The 19,409-nt window shown below is 37.2% G+C and overlaps 1 protein-coding gene across 2 annotated transcripts in view; it reads left to right on the top strand.

Moving 5' to 3' along the window:
* Positions 1-19,409, top strand: part of LOC138165478 (BTB/POZ domain-containing protein 8-like) — a 120,716-nt gene that overhangs the window by 18,129 nt on the left and 83,178 nt on the right. For both annotated transcript variants that reach the window (XM_069093842.1, XM_069093843.1), the window contains 2 exons: positions 898-1,139; positions 9,000-9,117. In XM_069093842.1, coding sequence (XP_068949943.1) covers positions 898-1,139; positions 9,000-9,117 — 360 coding nt within the window. The remainder of the gene's footprint in view (positions 1-897; positions 1,140-8,999; positions 9,118-19,409) is intronic.

The raw sequence follows: 19,409 nt of genomic DNA, 5'->3' as shown, positions 1-19,409 counted from the left end.
TTTAGACTTGATTTTGGTATAGTGTATAAGATATTGGTCTATGCCTAGTTTCTGCCATACTATGTTCCACTTTTCCTAGCAGTTTTTGTCGAATAGTGAGTTCTTATCCCAGAAGCTGGGGTCTTTGTGTTTATCAAACAGTAGACTACTGTAGTCATTGACTTCTGTGTCTCATGAAACTAATCTATTCCACTGATCTATTACTTTATTCCTCATCCAGTACCAAATAGTTTTGATGACTGCTTATGCTGTATATATTTCTATATGTATTTGTTGTTTTATCTGTCAGAATGTAAGCTCATTGTGAGTAGGAATTGTTTTATTCTTTATACTTGTATTCCCAGCATCTAATTCAGTGCCTTGCATATAGTAGATGCTTATTAAGACTTGTTAATTGGTTATTGAATTTTAGAGTCAATACCTCAGAAATTAGCTAGTTCAATTCCTTCATTTTAAAGAGCACTTGCTTTTTTTTGCTTCATTTGAGAGAGAGCATGATGTATCTGCATTCAGATCCCACCTCATGTGTATGATCCCTTACAAGTTTCTAAAAAATGAGGATAGCAGTTGCATCTACTTTACAGGGTTGTTGTAAGGCTCAAATGAGAATGTATGCAAAGGATTTTGCAAACCTTAAAGGGCAATATAAACATCACGTATCTGCTAGACTGAGGCTTCTTGGCTCTATGCTAGCACTCTCTTATCTATACTATGTTGACTCTCTTCATTATCTGAAACTGCTGAAGTTTTATTTCTTTTAAAATATTCTTTCACATTGACCTTTCCTCACTTAATCTATGTTGCTAAATTTTTGCTGTAGTGAAATAATCTCAGAAATGCAGTCCATTGGGAATTTTCAATAATCTTTAATCTTTTATATCTTTTGTTTTATCACAGTGTTGTATATTCATCAGACAGAAACATAAAAAACTATGAAGAAGAAATCCTGAGAAAGAAGGTGCATGGAGACAGGTTACAGAAGGAAACGCTGAGTGCTGATGTAAATTCTGGAAAGTATGCCAAAAGTGAAGGATGTTCAGCCACTCCCCAGAGTAGTTTGACAAAGCTTCGAGATGGAAGTTTGGTTTGTGAAGTTCCAGAAGAAATCAGTGATAATGGGGACCACTCGGATTTTATAGGTGGGAATTTTTGGTGGATTATCTCAATTACACTGACACAAGAATACATGCTAATATAATTCATAGAAAAAAAATTTCTGCTGAGTATTTTAAGTAGCTATTGGTGGAGAAATGTAAATATTACTATAGAACATTTTCAGTTATCCAGGATAATAAGTAGGCAGCAGGGTAGCATGAATGTAAAAATCATGAATAATCCAGAAATGTAATTTTCAACTACTTAAACCCTCACACTCCTGTCTCTTCATACTGACTACTTAACCAACAAAGAAAATCTTTTACTGAAATTGTTTTTAGGTAGAATTAATTTACTGAGCTTGATAGAGTTCTCTTTGCTTTACTCTTCCATTGTCTGATAGTAATAAAAATGCAGTGACCAACCTGGCAGAGGTAGGAGAGTGATGCAAGATGGCACAGGAAGGGAAATAATTGACTCACTAGATGTAGTACTAGTTGTTTTCCAGTTTCAACTTTCTTTGTTAAACTGTTCTTCCTTTTGACTTGTTACTCTCAAGTCTCCCATATTGGTAACCTTGAAATTGCTGACCTCTCTTATCCAGTCAGTTACCAAATCCTTTGGGTTTTACCTCCCCAGCCCATTGATCCATGCCCTCTAAGCCCAAATAGAACAAATTGTATATCTCTTCCAGATTGTAGTCCTTCACATACTTAAATGCATATATTATGGCCCCCCTTAAATCTTTTAACTTATAGACTAAACATTCTAGTTTCCTTCAGTCAGTCATATTATGGCATAATCTTGTTACTGTGGAATAAAGAAACCGAGTTTCATCCAAACAAACAATTCATTTAGCTTTACATACTAAATGTTGCAAAATAAACTGGGTCCAGGGTCAGTAAACCAAGGATCCCAAAATTTAGCTTTCCATTAAGTTAATATACAATTTGGAGTGAATGAGAAATAGGATTATAGGAATGGAAACATCTGGTTTCTTATTGGTGGAGGGTATCAGGAGACACTGAGGTGAGAGGAAAAGGGGTAGTTTTGTGAAAAGGTTCGTGATCTTTGGGAGGGGGCAGTAATCTTGTTAGTTCTTCAAAATCAGATGACTTAAAAGCAACTGAAAGTCGGCTTCACAACGTGGTGGATAAAGGCAAAATGGAGTCACTAATGTTATTTTTAATGTAACAGTCTCCCCATTGTTCCTGGGGTTTTCAACTGCCAGGATCACATATTTAAATACTTTATCTATTAGGGATTTCTCGATGGAATGATTGTCTACTTTAAGGGGCATCAAAGGGGGTGGGGTGAGAGGCACAAAGAGTACAAACAGAATCATAATCTCATATATCCCCTAAGGAGACAGACTTTGTTAAATAGACTTTATAGGTAAATTAAGGCCACCCACAGGTTAGAGGCCGATTCTGGTTCAGTTAACAAGAGCAAACCACTGAGAGGGCTCACCATGAACTAATTTGAGAGTGGAGGTTTACATGGCACCAAGGTAACCAAGAAAACTCAGCAAACACACAACATGAAACAAAAAAACTGAAGTAATATAATAATAATCATTAATATTATCAATTCTCCTTGTAACCTGGTAACCCACTTCGAATGTCCATTTAATCCAGCAATTTCATTTTGAGTCCCAGAGGTTCCAGGTAATAGTCCGGTCCCTAGAAATATCTTCCCTTGGGCATTCTAGAATAGGTCTCATTCTCAGGGCAGATCTGAAGGGGCTTCCTCCTAGTAGATTTTTTTCTGTGGTTCCAAGTTTCTTGCAGAGATTCTTAGGTAACTCTGCTAAAATCTGCCTTAATAAAACTCAGTAAAATTTATTACAACCTCCTAAATTTGATTTTTCAGTAACTAGTTCATGTGACAAAAGCCAGTTCAAACCTTATGGTTCTGATCCTGTTAACAGCAGAGCTACAAGAAGAACATCAAATTAGGAACCCATGATTCACCTGAAACAACAGAGAATTTCAGTTTTTATATACCACTTGCTGTTTCTATCTTTACCTAATTACCTAAACCTATGCTTGATATGTACATTGCCATCAACAGGCTGAAGGAAGACTCTTAAAAAGAAAAAAAAAGATCTTATGAGGGCCTCACTTGAAAAATGGACCCTTCTGTTTCTTAAAAGTATCAGAGACTTCAAAAAAAGGAAAAAATAATTTACCTTTCCTTATAATTATTAAAGCAATTTATCTGTAAAATCCTTAATCCACTTTGGAGAACTTATTAAAATACACTCAGGGCCTACATATCCCATTAGAAACATTTGGAAACCAATCATGTGTGTATGTATTTATGTCCTAGTTCTTTGAGAAAACAGTCTGATTCTGTTGGTTTCTTAAAATTTACTACTCCATTTGATTAAAAACTTTTACATCTTTGTCTTTTCCCCCCCTTTTGAGGATATCATCCCCATATCACCCTGAAAGAATAAGATACTTGAAGGACCTAATCTTATATTTTACTTTATCTAATAGGGATATTTTACAAATATTTTACTTAGCAAGGACACAGAAAATCCAAGAACCCATTTGCTTAGTTGCTTAGGATTTGAAATTGACTACAAATTCAGATTGAAATAGTAAGATTTTTTTTAACTTGCAGCCTACAATTTAGATATTTCAGTATTAATATATTAATAGATTTAATATTGCAGCAACAAAGTTTCCACTATCCCAGTTATAGAGATTTGCTATGCAGGGAAAATGAGGGTTGTAGTTATAATGATATCAAGACAGGGCATGGACTGATCTGACATAAGTCATAACAGGGGAAAAACTCCCTTAGCTCTGTGTGATTCCAGGAAAGAGTCATAGTTGACAGCCAGTCACACAGCAAAATTCCACATCATTCACATTCATAACGAGGCTCAAAATTAAACAAGTAGGGAAATTGCCTGTACAGAAAGAAAATTAACATAATGGGGAAATTGAGTCAAGAGGTGCCTGTGCCAAGGTCATCCCCTTCAACTATTCCCACACACAGATGTCCACTTGTAGCAATTTGTCAGTCTACTTTTGGGTAGCACGTGGCATTCCCCTTGAATGATGGGCTATTGGCTCAGTGATATTTCAGATAACTATATCTGAAATCAAACTCAGAACACTATCAAATTATGGAACCATGAGATTTTACCTCAAACAGCAAAATTTCACTAGTTGCAGTTTAGGGTTAAATTCTTCTTCTCCTCATGTACGCGAACACACACATATACATATGTGTGTGTATTTAACAATAAGAATATATAAGGACATCTTATTTACCCTTCATTTATAATTTAAGAATAATTACATTCTGGAGTTTTACATACAATGAATTCATGATACTTGACTCCAAACACCAGAAAAATGCTTACCATAGTAAGCCTCTAATCTGTTTTGCCAGTTCAGCTCTAAGGCACTATTGAAATCTTTGAATCTAAGGTCTTTTGTTACTTAGTTGGTTCAGAGCTATAACTTTAATAAAGGCACAATTTTATAGTCTTCATAAGTGATAGTTTAATAGTTTTAAATGAAACCCACTCTTCACTCTAAACAAACTTGTAAATTTCTCCACATTGGCTGGGAGAGGTTCTAGTTTCTCAAACTTCAGTACTTGGGAATTTTTATTACATGCTCTCAGGAAGGCTGATAAGATCTTAAGACTTGGCCCAAGTAGAAATCTCAACCTCACAGATGAGAATAACTTGAAGGGACCTATGCTGCCTTTCCTTCCAATAGTAAATTATTATTATCCACTTAAATATAACAACATCCAAATTAAAAGAGATTTTACTTTTCTAACAACATTTCTGATACAGTGGTTTCCCAAATTTCACAGTATAAGAAAAATTTTAGAAACACAATAGTAACATGTATAATATCATGTATTTAAAATTTTAAAACCTGTTGCCAGTCAGATGGTATCATTTCAGTCAAATGCATTTCCAAATTATCCTGCATAGAAAATCACTTGTTTTATCACTTAGTATTTTACAGTGATTGCATTCAAGACCAGTATAGACTACTTACATTTACTAATATTTGTATCATGCTTTCCATCTGCCAGGCACTGTGTTAAGCACTTTACAATTATGTGATCCTGACCATAACCTTGGGAGGTGGGTGCTATATTATATATCCCCTTTACAGATTAGGAGACTTAGATAAACAAAAGTGAAGTAACTTGATTATGGTCACATAGCTCATAAATTTCTGAGACAGGATTTTAACTCAGGTCTTCCTGATCTATGCATTTTCCAATATTATTTCCTTAAAATAGCAAAGTTCTGATTGCCACAATTATCCTAATAGGAGAATACATCTCACTGTAAATGAGACCATACTATGATTTAGTTTCAAAATATATTTCAACCAAATCAAATCTGGATTTATAATCATAAAGAATGTGAAGTTTATTATATCCTTATCTTGATAAGAAACTTCCCTCAAACCTCTCTTTCCAAAACCCTTTACTTTTAAAACCCTCTGTTCATACTGCGTCAGTGGAAACAAAGTCTCACTCCCTTCATGGTCATCGTAACCGTTAAGGTAGAATAAAGAAACTAGTTTTATCCAGACAGATACTTTGTTTAGCAGTGAATATGATTGCGAAACAAACTGGGTCCAAGGCTCTTGGTAAACCAAGGACCCCAAAGCTTGGTTTCTGTGCAGTTGATAAAACAGTTTGGAGGGAATGAAAAATGGAAAAAATAGGATTTATAGGGATTGAGATATCAGATTTCTCATGGGTGGAGGGTATGGAGAGACAGTGAGATGAGAGAGGGAGTCGTCTTCTGATCAGTAGTGGGGATCAGGAGATACTGAGGTGAGAGGAGAGGGGTATTCTGTGACATTCTATAAAGAATGCCTAATATGTATCATGAGCCATGCAAGGCACCTGGGACACAAACATGGTAAATAAAACAATTCCTCCTCCTAAAAAGTTTACATTTTACTGGAAAAAAACAAGAATATAAATAAGCATATACAAAATAAATATAAAGAGAATAAATACAAAGTTGTTAAATATAAGGTAGGTTCAGTTGAGGGGATCAAGAAAGGCTTTATGTAAAAGATGATGCTTGAGCTGCATCTTAAAGGAAGAGAGGAATTCTCTTAGGCAGAGGGGAGAGGAAATGCATTCTATGTATGTCTGCCAGTAAAAAGGCTTGGAGATGGGAATGTAATTTGTTAGGAAGAGAGAGAAGGTCCATTTGATTGGATTAGAGAGCAGAAGTGGGAGTAATGTCTAATGTGATCATAAAGGTAGGCCCAAGCAAGATTGTGAAGGGGCATAGAGCAGTTTATATTTGATCCTAGAGGAAAGAGGATATTGGAGTTTTGGGGTAAGGGGTGAAAGATTTGTTCTTGAAGAAAATCACTTTGGCAGAAGTGGGAAGGATAAACTTAAATGGAAAGAGGTTTGAGGTGGGGAGACCTATTAGGAAGCCATTACAATGAAGGGAAAAAGATAACTGAACTTGGCCTAAGTTGTTAGCTGAATGACTGGAGAGGAATTAGAAGGGAGTGGTAGTAGAGATGTTGGCAAAGTAATAGCAAAATTTGGCACATAATTGGAATTGTAGGGCGAGAGAGAGTGAAGGGACAAGGATAAGGCCAAAGTTACAAACCTAGAATCCTGGAAGGATGGTGATGCCTTCAGTTTGGAAGAGGGGTGGCTTTGAGGAGAAAGAATAAAGACAAGGCATACCAAACTCAGGTTGGAATTCAGATATGGATCACAGCCTGTGTCACTGGGCTTGCACGTGAAATTATTCTCACTCGAGAGGATCAAGAAAAGGTTACACTCCACTAAAAGGGCTTTCAAGAACTAACATCACCTTCCTACCATGATAAGGAAGGCAGTTGGTCACTATCTACTGCAGATGGACAATGACCTGGATAGATGAAAAGAGGGAAAACAGGCTGGGTGGCATTTAAGAAATTGTGCCGCCTTTTTAATTACTGGAAGTTGGTCCTCGCCACCAAAATCTGACTTTTTTTTTTTTGGAGAGGGGAAGGCAGGGCAATTGGGGGTAAAGTGACTTGTCTAAGGTCACACAGCTAGTAAGTGTGTTAAATGTTTGAGGTCGTATTTGAATTCAGGACCTCCTGACTCTAGGGCAAGGTGCTCTATTCACTGTGCCACCTAGCCACCCTGACTTAAAAAAAAAAAAATTTTCTACCAGTGATACTGGATAGCTGAGGCTCATGGTACATACACCACGACCAAAGAATAATGAAAAAGCAGATGACCCAGTGGACAGTGGCAAGATATATGGTGGGGATGGGTAGGCATACTAACAATAATGGATTTTCACAAGTAGTATAAAAAGCTTTTTCAAAGACCTAAAAACTGGAAAAGGAAGTAGGTCAGTCAGTAGCAAGGGTAGAAGAGAATATATGGCCTGAGTGTTGCACTGCTGTCTCCCTCAGTGTGGACTTTTGAGGTATTAGAGAATTCCTAGGAAGGTTTCCTAGATAGACCCAGTGTGGGTTTGGATTAACTTCCACTAGTTTCTCCTGGGGTAACTTTGTTGGCTTTACTTTCTCCATCATTTCTAATGGTTATTCTGCAGGCCACTCTAACTTTTAATCCAGTAGCTTCTTGTCCTGACTACCCAAAAAAGTTCAACTTCAGACTAGATCTTCATTTCATAGAGTTGACTTTGTAAACACAGTCTTTTTCTCTTGTAGGTACAGGAATAGGTGGTGAAGTTTTTCATAGAACCGAGATGATTTCTTCCTTCCTCTCTTTCCCTCCCCCCCGCCCCAGTTATGTTTCTCCTTGGCCATGAGTAGTGGTACATAGCCTTCTGGCAGCCTCAGCCATGTTGCAGCACAAACACCTGCACTGAGCCTGCAGGGGAGATTTCAGCCGCCCTTCCCAGCTTTGATTTTGAATTAGAAACCCAACACTGGGGACTAGTGGCCCTAACTAGAGAGGCAGCCTTGATGTAGCAGAGAGAACATGGGGTGCAGAGGCCAAAGCTTTGTGAGCTTCAGCTGCAGTTTACTCTTGTGTGCAAACCACTTAATGTTTCTGAACTTTGGTGTTTTTATGTGAAATAGGGAAGCTACCATTTAGAAGACCATGTAAAATTAGTATATGTAAATTACTTTGTAAATCATAAATCTTCAGTGCTATATAAATGATATCATATAAATATGTTATTTTTTTTATCAGCCAAAAGATGATTATCAGCTACTTGCTGTATTCTGGGCATTATATCAGGGACTATGGGAAATGCTCTGAAGCTGAAATATGGCAACTAGCACAAAGTTGAGCTCATAGGAGATCCTGCTTTACAGGGTTGTTGTTAGGATCTAAAAATGTATGTAAGGTGCTTTATAAACCTTGAGGCACTATAGAATGTCACCTATTGTCATAATGCTTAGTTTATTCCTCTACAAGTGATACTGACCATCTCCTGTATGAAGTGGGGACCAAGAAGGTATTAAGCCCAAATAGAGGATATGGAAGCTTGAGAATTGTATAGTTTCTTATAAATCAGGTGTTCACAGAGCAATTTCCTTAGTTTGAAGTATTTGTAGCAAAACAGGATTTAGGGTTCAGATGTTAAAGGGACCTTAAAGATATTTGGTTTAACTTCCCAGTATTTTATAGATGAGAAAACTGAGACTTAGAATGTGATATCCTAGAATATTAAACATGCCCACATTAAACTATAAAAACATTCTAACAGTCAAATATAAATTCCTTTTAAAATCATGTACTTTTTCTTCAGTCTTTTATGTTACTTATGCTATTTTTGCTTTACTAGTAAAGATAAATAGGAATTTAATTTACAAAAAAAACCATTTAGTCAATTGTTAAAAAAAATTTGTTTAAAATCCCATAGAAGCTTCATCATACTGTATTTTTTCCTTTTACAGACAATTCTGACCTGGAACCTGCTTCTGAGTTAGGAGAAGATTTGTTGAAACTTTATAAAAAGCATTGCTGCCCAGATATTGATATTTGTGTTGATGGGAAAAGTTTTAGAGCCCATAGGTAAGTAAAAGAGTAATAAATTTGAGGTTTATACAGTATTATTACCTGGATTATAAAATAAGTATTAATTTTGATTATAAGGGCATCTAGATGGTACAGTGGATAGAACCCTGGGTATGGAGTCAGAAAAATTAATCTTCCTGAGTCAAATTTGACCTCAGACACTTATCAGTTGTGTGACCCTGGGCAAGTCGCTTAACCCTATTTGCTTCAGTTTCCTCATCTGTAAAATGAGCCAAAGAAGGAAATGGCAAACTCTTCCATTATTTTTGCTTCTTAGCATTTTGGGGTTTTCTTAAACCCCAAAATGAGATCACAAAGAGTTGAATAGAACTAAAAAGACTAACGAAAGTTTTTGATTATGCATAAGAGAAATCAATAGAAAAACTGACTTTCAGCATAGGAAGTTTAAAGTTCTTAACTCTGTATTCAAACCATTTTCCCTTTTTTTTAATTAAAATTTTTATTGCTTTTTTATATTTTTACATCACTGTCATTTCCACATAAATCCTTCCTCTTTCCTTACCCAAAGAGCCATCTCTTCTAACAAAGAGTAAGAAAGAAAGAGGGGGAAAATCCATGCAGCAAAACTGACTAGTCTTATCACCTGAGTCTGGTGTGAGCAGTGCCCCTTACCTGGAGAGACGTCTTCTGCTTCTGCCAAGGTCATGCCTGGTTGGGGCCCAGGCGTGGCTATGCTATTTACACAGAATTCAGCTTCCTTCTTTGTTGCTGCTCTTCCCATTGTCATTGCGCATGTTGTTTTCTTGGTTCTTCTTGAAGAATTCATTCATTTAAGTATATGCATGCTTCTTTGAATTCTTCATCTGTTTCTTATAGCAAAGTAATATTCTCTAACGTTTATATACCACAGCTTGTTTAGTTCCTTGTTACTACAGAAGGCACTTATGTGAATGCTTTGATCTGTATGGAGCCTTTCTTTCTGCCTTTGACTTCTTTGGGGAAGAGTCAGCTTGGAGCCTGTTGTTAAATTATCGGTGTGAGCAAAACAGAAACCAGCAAATTCTATAAATCAGGGTTTGAGTGATAGTTTTGCTGACTGTCTAGACATAAGAAGATGGGGGAAAATGTTGATAATACAGATTAATTTCTCCTAGGAAAGACCCAGAACCTTCTGGGTCCTGAATTACACAGGATTTTAACATAGAGGCTCCGCTGTGGCCGCTGTCATGTTGCTGGTAGAGTGATGGAAAAATTAACGAGGAAAGCCAACTCAAGATGAGGACGGTGGAATTATAACCCTGCTGTCTCAGCAAGCTTGCTAGAGAGTTTGGTCAGCCACTTCCAACTAGAACTGAGTGTAGTTAAAACCTTTTGCATACCAAAGTTCTGTAACAGAATACAGTCTTAGGAGTGTAGGACCACTGTGTCCTTTGGTTATTCATAATTTTTGTAGAGATGGAAAAATAGGCATATAGAGCTATGTGATATGAGGGGTCATCTGTTTTATGTAGATGCTGACATTGACTTGACTAAGGAGGTTGTCCTCAGAACTCAGTTGGTCTGAAGCAGAGGGGTCAAGCACATGGTCTAGCCACAACACTCCTGAGAGCAGCCTGAATTATGAATTAGATTGAAATATAACTGGGAAATGTTTAACAAATAAAAAAATGCAGATAACATATTTTAAAGCTAAGTCAATATGCATTGCACAGGAATGATTATGTATGTTTTAGTGGCCCTTGTTTCTATTTGAGTTTGACACCACGGGTGTGAAGAGCTAGGGTTTGAGTTATTGGCATGGTTTCCTGGTCACCTGAAGCTTAAAAAGCCCAGACTCTGGGGAGGTGGAGTTGTCAGGCTGGACAAAACTGCCTGCCACTGTGCAAATCTGGCTGGAAACTGTCACCAAGGCATATTAGAATTAGTAATTTTATCCCTTTTTTAAGGTTTTATTAAGTAAATTTCTTTTTATTGTTTTTTATATACAGTCCCCAAGTGTTTCAGTTCCGGTGTTGAGCCTGAATTACAGGCCTGAGTTAGGCCTCGCCTAACAGAATGGTCTGTAATTATTAATGTTCTCTTTGTCATCTTTTTCTGGAAATTATGTCTGAGACTTTTCTCCACACCATTGACATCTTTCCCTCTTTTAGATACCTCGAGGGTTGGTCCCTCGGTGTCCTCAAAAGTGCGTCATATCTCTCGTGAGCCGCCTCTGTGTCTGCTTGGTGTAGGCAAGCTTCTCTGTCCATGTCCAGCCCCACTTCTTACAGCACATCTGGGAATATAGTGTAAAGAATACAGATGTGGTGCCTCCTTTGTCCTTAATGGCAAAGAGAGTTTGTTTTAAAAGTCCTGACTGATATTTTTCATTTTTTATTGTTTGTTACCCTTTGCATTTTATCCTTAAATGCCATTGGGATGACTTAGCTTATAAGAGCGTTTAAGTTTTCTTCTAACTGGCTTTTCCCTCTGTTGCTTTTTATTATTTTGTGAAATGATACTTTTCACAGCCCGTCAGCCCATAATATCCATAATATTTTTCAAATCAATAAGTCAGTCAGTAAGCATTTATTAAATCCCTGCTATATTCTAGATACTGAAGATACAAAGACAAAAATGAAACAATCCTTGCTCTCATGTTTCAGAGGAGGCAACATACCACACATATAATATAACAAAATATGCCTCTTAAACTGGGTTTTGAAGGAAACTAGGTCTTCTAGGCGGCTGAGGTGAAAAGGGATTGCTTTCAGGAGTGGGGGACAGCCTGGACTGGACAATGGAGAGGGCTGACAACAAGGCCAAGTAAGCTGGACCTTAAATTGTGGGAAGTGAAGTTATATGTAATAAGCCTGGAAAGGGAGGTTGGGATCAAGCTGTAAAGGGCTCTAAATAGCAAACGTATTTCCATTCTGAACTGGCAGTGTCTCCTGTCTAAATTGTCTCTTCACTTGGCAAACAGATCAAATTACTGCTGACTAAAGCAGTTTCTAGGGTCTTTTGGTTGCCTCCTTATGGCCATTGCTTTTATATTGATTTACATAGAATTCTATAGGAAGTTGTCACAAGTGTTGATATGTTCTTCTTTTCCTATTTTTGGCATTAATAACATGTAAATACGTTAGATTGGAATGGAGAAGAATAATTTTAATTGTTTATCATGTATCTTCTCATTTTTATTTGTTTTCCAGCTTTGTATTATTTTTATCTTTGTTCATACAGTCAGCAGTCCGATTCCAAAACGATTCCACATTGTTAATGATCTTTACTTGTCAAACTATAACCAATTTAATCTTTTGCTGTGTTATTTGATGGAGGCAGCTGGTAGCCCAGTGGATAAAGCACTGGGCTTGGAGTCAGGAAGACCTGAGTTCAAATCTAGCCTCAGATACTTCCTGCCTGTGTGACCTTGAGCAAATCACTTAATTCTGCTTGCCTGAGAAAAAGGATCCACTGGAAAAGGAAATAGAAAACCACTCCAGTATCTTTGCCAAGAAAACCCCATGGACAGCTGTGCTAGACATTGCCAGTATTATCTCCATTTTATGGATGATAAAACTAAGGTGCAGAGAGATTAGGTGACTTAAAGTAAAGTTACTTTACTCCCTCACCTCCCAGTTCTCTCTCACCAGTTGCCAGGAATGCCAAATATGCCATTTTACTTCTGGAGCCCTTGGTCAGGGCCCCTGAGTCACTGAATGGTGAGTGCCTTCTCTGTGCTCCTCTGATCAGGCCACCTGCCCCCAGGTGCTTCACTTTACTCTCTTAACTATCCTCTCACCATTACATACCCTCCCCCTACTGGTTCTGGAACCATAATCAAATCAACACTGTTAGCACTCTGACAAAAGATGCATCAATCTGTGGCTCTCCTCAGTATCTCTGTGATTTTCCAAACCAGAGTATCTCTTCCTGCCCACAATTCCCTTGTGGCTGTTGTCTCCCCTCCAAGCTCCTAGAGGGCAGAGACTTCTTTTGCTTTTGTTTTTGTGCTCCAAGGGCTTAGCACATAGTCAATGCTTTTCATTCATTCCTTCATTGTCAAAAGTTACATAACCTGAAAGTCATATCTTAGGTTTAAATTTTGTTTTCTCATGACACTGAGACTCTTTCCATTACACCATGTAGTCTCTTAAGGTTAGAGGAAACAATGTCGGCTAGGAGACTTGAATGAGAATAGAAAGGAAGTAGTAGTAATGGTCACTGTTTCTCTACCTGTTCTACTTCTGTGCCAGGGAAAAGCCTTTTAGCTATGTGATGTTTAAAAAATCTGAGAGACTTTCTGGGCACTTAATCATTTTATTAATAAAAGAAATGGTCATTTGGCTGTCTCTCTTGGACCAAAGATGAATCATGGTGGTGGGCTCACAGTTTATGTGCTTGAAGAAGGAGTAGTTCCTGAGGGTGGTAATCAGCTCGGATTGGTTAATTGTTAATGAGAGAAAATGAATATTACAATGATTTTGTAATATTTTGATATAGGTCTTGGGGGTGTAACTATGATTAGGATATTTACTTCTAAATCACCTCCATCCAGCCTTGGAAAATCTAGATCATTGCTTCTTAAACTGGGTTGTGAAAAATTGGGCAACAATAAAAGGTTTCTGAACATGCAGTGACCAAAAATTAATTCAAAATAAAATGTGTAATGAATTTGAGGTGTTTCTGGCAGAGCTTGCTTGTGTTGCATCATGCAACTTCACTGCAACATTGGCTCCGAACACACAAAATGCACACTTTGCATTGCGCTTGCCATCATGCCATGCAGCACTAACAAATGCAGGAAATAACTCAGTTCAGAGTTGAGACTATTGTATGTTATGAATTGCAGTGTTTTTACTCTATATACAAAATTGTTAAATGAATTTTGGCTTGGGATTAGGACAGAATTTACAACAATTTGTGAAATGGCCCTAAACATACTTCTGCCATTTTTGTACTACATATTTATGCAAAGTGACATTCTCAACATTGACAATTATAAAATCAAAATATTAATCAACTCTGAAAAACATTGAAGATGTTCTGTCCTGCAGTATCAAAGATTCTGCCAAGATTTAATTCTTTATGCAAAAATAAACAAGTACATCCATCTCATTAGTATGCACATTTGCTTTCATCTTTAATAAATGGTTAATAATGGTTAATAAAATTATGACATATAGATATAATAAAATTATATGTATACGAAAGAATTGTTTTAACATAATTTTCTTTTTGACTTATTTTAGGTAAATGTTTGACTTGTATACCTATTTTATATTCCTATATACCCAGGGCCACATGAAAATTTCTTGGGCAAAAAGGTGTCGCAAATGGAAAAAATTTAAAAGCCCTGATCTAGACAGAGAATCTGTATCCCCCACCCAGACATGAACAGAAGACTGTGAGCAAGAGTTTCACTTTAGATTCTATTGAGTGGGATATCAAAACCTGGACGGAGAAAGATGTTAATCCTGTCTGCTGTCTTTAGTCCTGTCCTTCAGAGTCTGGGTTTCCAGTTTCTCTCACCTGCCCAAGTTAGTGACAGTTGAAAAAGTGTAGGGTTACAAAAGAGAGTGAGCATGTACCTAAGAGCCAAAGTCTTAGGCCATTTTAGTTTGTAAAGACACAAATATTCATGTTCTCAGCACCTGTATTATTACTCTGCCTGCTGAAAAATTGAGGCATATTGCTAGTGTAACAGCTTTAGAACCCTGAGGCCATTGCTGTTAGAAACAAAGAACTGGACCCTATTCCTATTTATATTCTATTCACGTTCTTTGGGTTTGGCTTCTCCCATTATGCTCTCTGTCATTTGGACAACTGGAGTGTACAACAGCATCTGAAATCAGAATAGGAGGTATGTCTGTATGCTGGGTACAACTCGGATTGAGATTTTGCTTGTTCTGGGGTACCAAGTCTCCATAGAAAGATATGTTATCGAGAGGCCATCTGATGAAGGTAAATTTCAGGTGTTGCCTTTACATTTTCCACTTTATGGGGTCAATTGCTTTATTTATGAATTGTCCATACAGAGTCTTAAGCCCAGGCTAACTTATTTACACTGTGAAGACATTCCTTTTATATCTTCTCCATTTTATTTATATATATTTATATTCTGTTCATATATGCATTAATTTTATTATGTACCTTATAAAAATAATTACAGAGATACATTTGTTGTTAAAAAAAATATTTCAAAATCAGATAATCTGGGATCAGCTAGGTGGCACAGTGGATAGCCCTGGTGTCAGGAAGGCCTAAGTTCGTATCCAGCCTCAGATATTTGTCACTTAGGCCTGATCGTCTTGCCAAAAAACAAATGATCTCTCTTAGATGATTTGATTTTGAAATTATAACTCTTCTCTAATATTGTAGCTATTTGAGAGTTGATTGAATTCCTTACTTGTTTATGAAGTGCTATACAGAATCCTATAAATAACATTTTCAAATTGAAAAAGAACACATTGGATGCTTTAATTGTTTCATGATACATAAGATTATATTAGAATACAAGTGTAAATACTTGAAAGGGACCAGGATTTGTAATTAGCATTTTTCTGAATTTAGTTAAGATTCTTTTAAACTAGTTTTGTTTAATTAATATTTGTATATAATGTTGGTAATAACTTTTAAAATTAAATTGATAGCCATTTCTTTGCTCATTAGTTAGTGTTTGTGATTATAGTAGGAAGAACAGTGAATTTGGAGCCAGGTGGCTTAGTTATTTCTCAGAATCATAGAAATTTATAGTTGGGCTGAATATAAGAAGCCTGGTCCTGTATAAATAAGTGTCTGAAGTAATTACACTCAGCATCAGTCATGCCTGGTGAGGGAAGCTAAGGACAGGCAGAAGAGCTTCTATTGCTTTAAAACTCTGTTCAGAGAAAAAGGATAAAGGTGTAGGACCTTGGCTTGGGGTGCGAGTGATGATTAACTGGCAATGGAGAAAGCAGAGTGCTCAGCCTTTACTTTACCTTTGTTTTCTTTGCCATTGAGAAGGGCCTTTGTTAAATGACGGAAAAACTTACCCATCAGGGAATCGATATCCAAGGACCTAGTAAGAGGGTGATGAGCAGCCGTCAACTAGCTGAGACTGCCTTGGTGTGATTGTCAGCTCATTATCATGATCTTTGAAAAATCATGGTGATCAGGAGAGGTTACCACGAGATTGGAAAAGGGAAGACGTCTTGATTTAAGAGGGAGTGAGAGATGTGAAAATTGTGGGTCATTCACTGAATGTGACTGCTATTTCTTTTTTTTTTTTTAAGCAATTGGGGTTAAGTAACTTGCTCAAGGTTACACGGCCAGTTATTATTTCTGGCTGTGGTGCTGAGTGTGACTGCTATTTCTAGGAATACCCTAGAAAAGTGATGGTTTAGGCACATTGTGAAAAGGAAGTGATAATTACAAAAAAGCAGCATGATTTCCTCCAAAACTAAACTTTTTTTGATAGGATTAATTATTCAACTATTAAATGATGGGGTTGTTGTAGATATAGTTTGCCTAGATTTTATCAAAACTCGATAAAGTAGCTGTTGTCATGTATGTGTAGCAGATGGAGAGAGGTGGATTAGACAGTAATACAAATGCATTCAGAATTTGTTAGATATCTGGACTCAAAGAATAGCTGTTAATGGTTCAGTGTTCAAGTGGCAGCAAGTCTTATTTAACATTTTTATTAATGACTTGAATAAGGACATAGATGGGGTATTCATCAAATTTACAGATGGCACAAATTTGGCAGAACTGACTAAAACGTTGGAGAATGCTTGGGGTCTAAAAAGGTTTTAATAAACTAAAGCATTAGGCTGAATCAAAATAAGATGAAATTCCATTTTGAAATAAATGAAAAGTCTCTGGTGCAAAAAATCAACTTCAGAAGTACAATATAGGAAGGTAAAGTCAAAATGGCAGAATGAGATCTAGCCATTTTGCCTTAGCTCCTTCACATCCTCCTCTATAATGACTGATAAAGAGTGCCAGCCTGAATTCCAATTGTAAAAGCCAAGAAAAAGTCAGTGAGTAATTTTTTCCAGCCCAAGGCTGCTTATGAAAACAAGGAGGTCTGTGGAGACCGGCACTGGCCAGGAGAGCACTGCAGTTGAGATGGTGCCAGAGCAGACAGTGTCAGGGAGCAGCCCAGTGCCAGTGAACAGTAAAGGAATTCAACACCCAGGTAGAAAGTAGATGAGACACAAGATCAATAAGAATTCCTAAGAGTTAAAGAGAAACAAATTTAAGAGCAGAAAGTGATTTTTAAAATAAGATGAGAGCAGTGGAAGATAAGTTGGGAAAAGATGAGAGCAATGCAAGAAACTTGGTAAAATTGGTACAGAAATGCTGAAGAAAATAACTCTTTCAAAATCAGCATTGGCCAGATAGTAAAAGGTGCAAAATATATTGAATGAAATAATTTCCAAAGTACCACACAAGGGAACCCTACACATACATTTGTTCTGGAAAAGATCTGGAAATTTTAGAGGACTCTTAAGTTCAGTATGAATCAACAGCCTCACTTTTAAGAAATAGATAGATAGTTCTACTATACTCTGCCCTAGTCAGGAATCTTCTTGAGTAACAATTCCTAAAATGTGGTCTGGGGACTGCCTCCCCCATTCAGGGGATTGGAGAGTCCAAAACTCCTTTTTGTAATAATACTGAAGTAGTTTAACTTCTGTTATGGTAGGCATCAATAGATAGAGCTCACATTTATTTATATGAGTCCTCAGTAACTTTGAGAGTGTAAAGAGGCCCTTAGATTAAAAAGTTTGAGAACTGTATCCATCTGGAGTATGGGGTTCAGTTCAGGGTACAGGTGTTGTAGAGGATGGTGAGAAGCTGGAAAGCAACTGGTGAAGGGCATTGTATCTATGTCATATGAAGATCAAGTGGAGCAACTAGGCATATTCTCAAGGGAATATTTCAGGGGGCAGGATAACTGTCTTTACACATTTGAAGGTCTTCACGTGGAAGAATTAAGTTGGTTCTTTTTGACTCTGAAGGGCAGAACCAGGACCAGTGGGTTGGAAGCTACTAAGAGGAAAATTCAACCCATATGCCTAACAGTTAAAGTTGTCTGTTCAGAAATGGAGTGGACTGGTTCAAGCAAGAGGTCAGAGGTTCCCCTCAGAGATGTCCACTTGCTTGCAGTTTCATAATGGCACTTCCTTTTGTGTATGGATTTGTAGATTAGAGGGCTTCTGAGGTCCCTCCATTCTGAATTTCTGTGATTGATTTTGAGAGGTTCTGGGAGATCTTCTGTTATGCCTTGGATACATACTACAGAAAGAAAACAGACCTTCCCATTTTTATCCGATGAAGTCAATAAGGATTTATTAATAATCTGTTGTGTGCTAGACACTGTGATGGGGATACAAAGAAAGACCAAAAAAAATTCCACGCTCACAATTTGTTGGAGAAGACAACATGAAAACAACTACTTACACACGAGATAGATATAGAACTCATTGGAGAAAATCAACAGAAGGAAGGCACTTACTGAAGGGAACTGGGAATAAAGTATAGAAGGTGGAATTTTAGCTGAGACTTGAGGGAAGCCAGAAGAAAGAGATGAGGAATGTTGGAATTTCAAACATGGAGAGCCACTGAGAATGCAGTCAGGAGACTGAATGTCTTATATGAGAAACAGCAAGGAGGCCAGTGTGACACTGAACTGCGGAGTGTGTCGGTCAGGGGACAAGGTCTAAGAAAACTATCATTCAGAAGAGGAACCAGCTATGAAGGACATTAAAAGCTATACCAAAGAGGGCCTGCACCAGGGACCTGGCTGTGTCAGGAGACACTTTAAGAAGGTAAAACCGACAGGACTTGACAACTGGTTGTACCTAAGGAGTGAGAGAGTGAGGAATTAAGGCTGGTACCTTGTTTTCTTTCTTTTTTTTAAATTAAGTTTTTGCTGATGTTTTCTGTTTCTTTTATCAGCATATTATCCAAAGTATCTCTCCACCCCCTCCAAGAGAGCCATCTCTTATGATAAAGTGTTTCTTAGAGAGGAAAAAATAGCACAATTGATCAGTATGTTGAAGAAGTGCCAAAACATATTTATAACACCTTCTACCTCCATTTCCATTCATATCCTAAATGCATTAATGTTGTCTGTGAAGCTTTTCAGTTTCACGTAATCAAAGTTATTTGTTTTATCTTTTTTAATTGCTTTTATGGATAACTAGGTGGTGCAGTGGATAGAGTGCCAGCCTGGAATCAGGAAGACTCATCTTCCTGAGTTCAAATATGAGCTCAGATACTTACTAACTGTGACACTGAGCAAGTCACTTTATTTTTTTTATTTAAATTTATTTATTTACTTTTAGTTTATAGCATTC

This window comes from Petaurus breviceps, unplaced genomic scaffold, assembly GCF_028583685.1.
Source record: "Petaurus breviceps papuanus isolate PSGF00001 unplaced genomic scaffold, PetGlider_PUasm1.0 209, whole genome shotgun sequence".
NCBI classification, from domain to species: Eukaryota; Metazoa; Chordata; class Mammalia; order Diprotodontia; family Petauridae; genus Petaurus; species Petaurus breviceps.
This window is presented reverse-complemented; position numbering and strand designations above follow the sequence as displayed.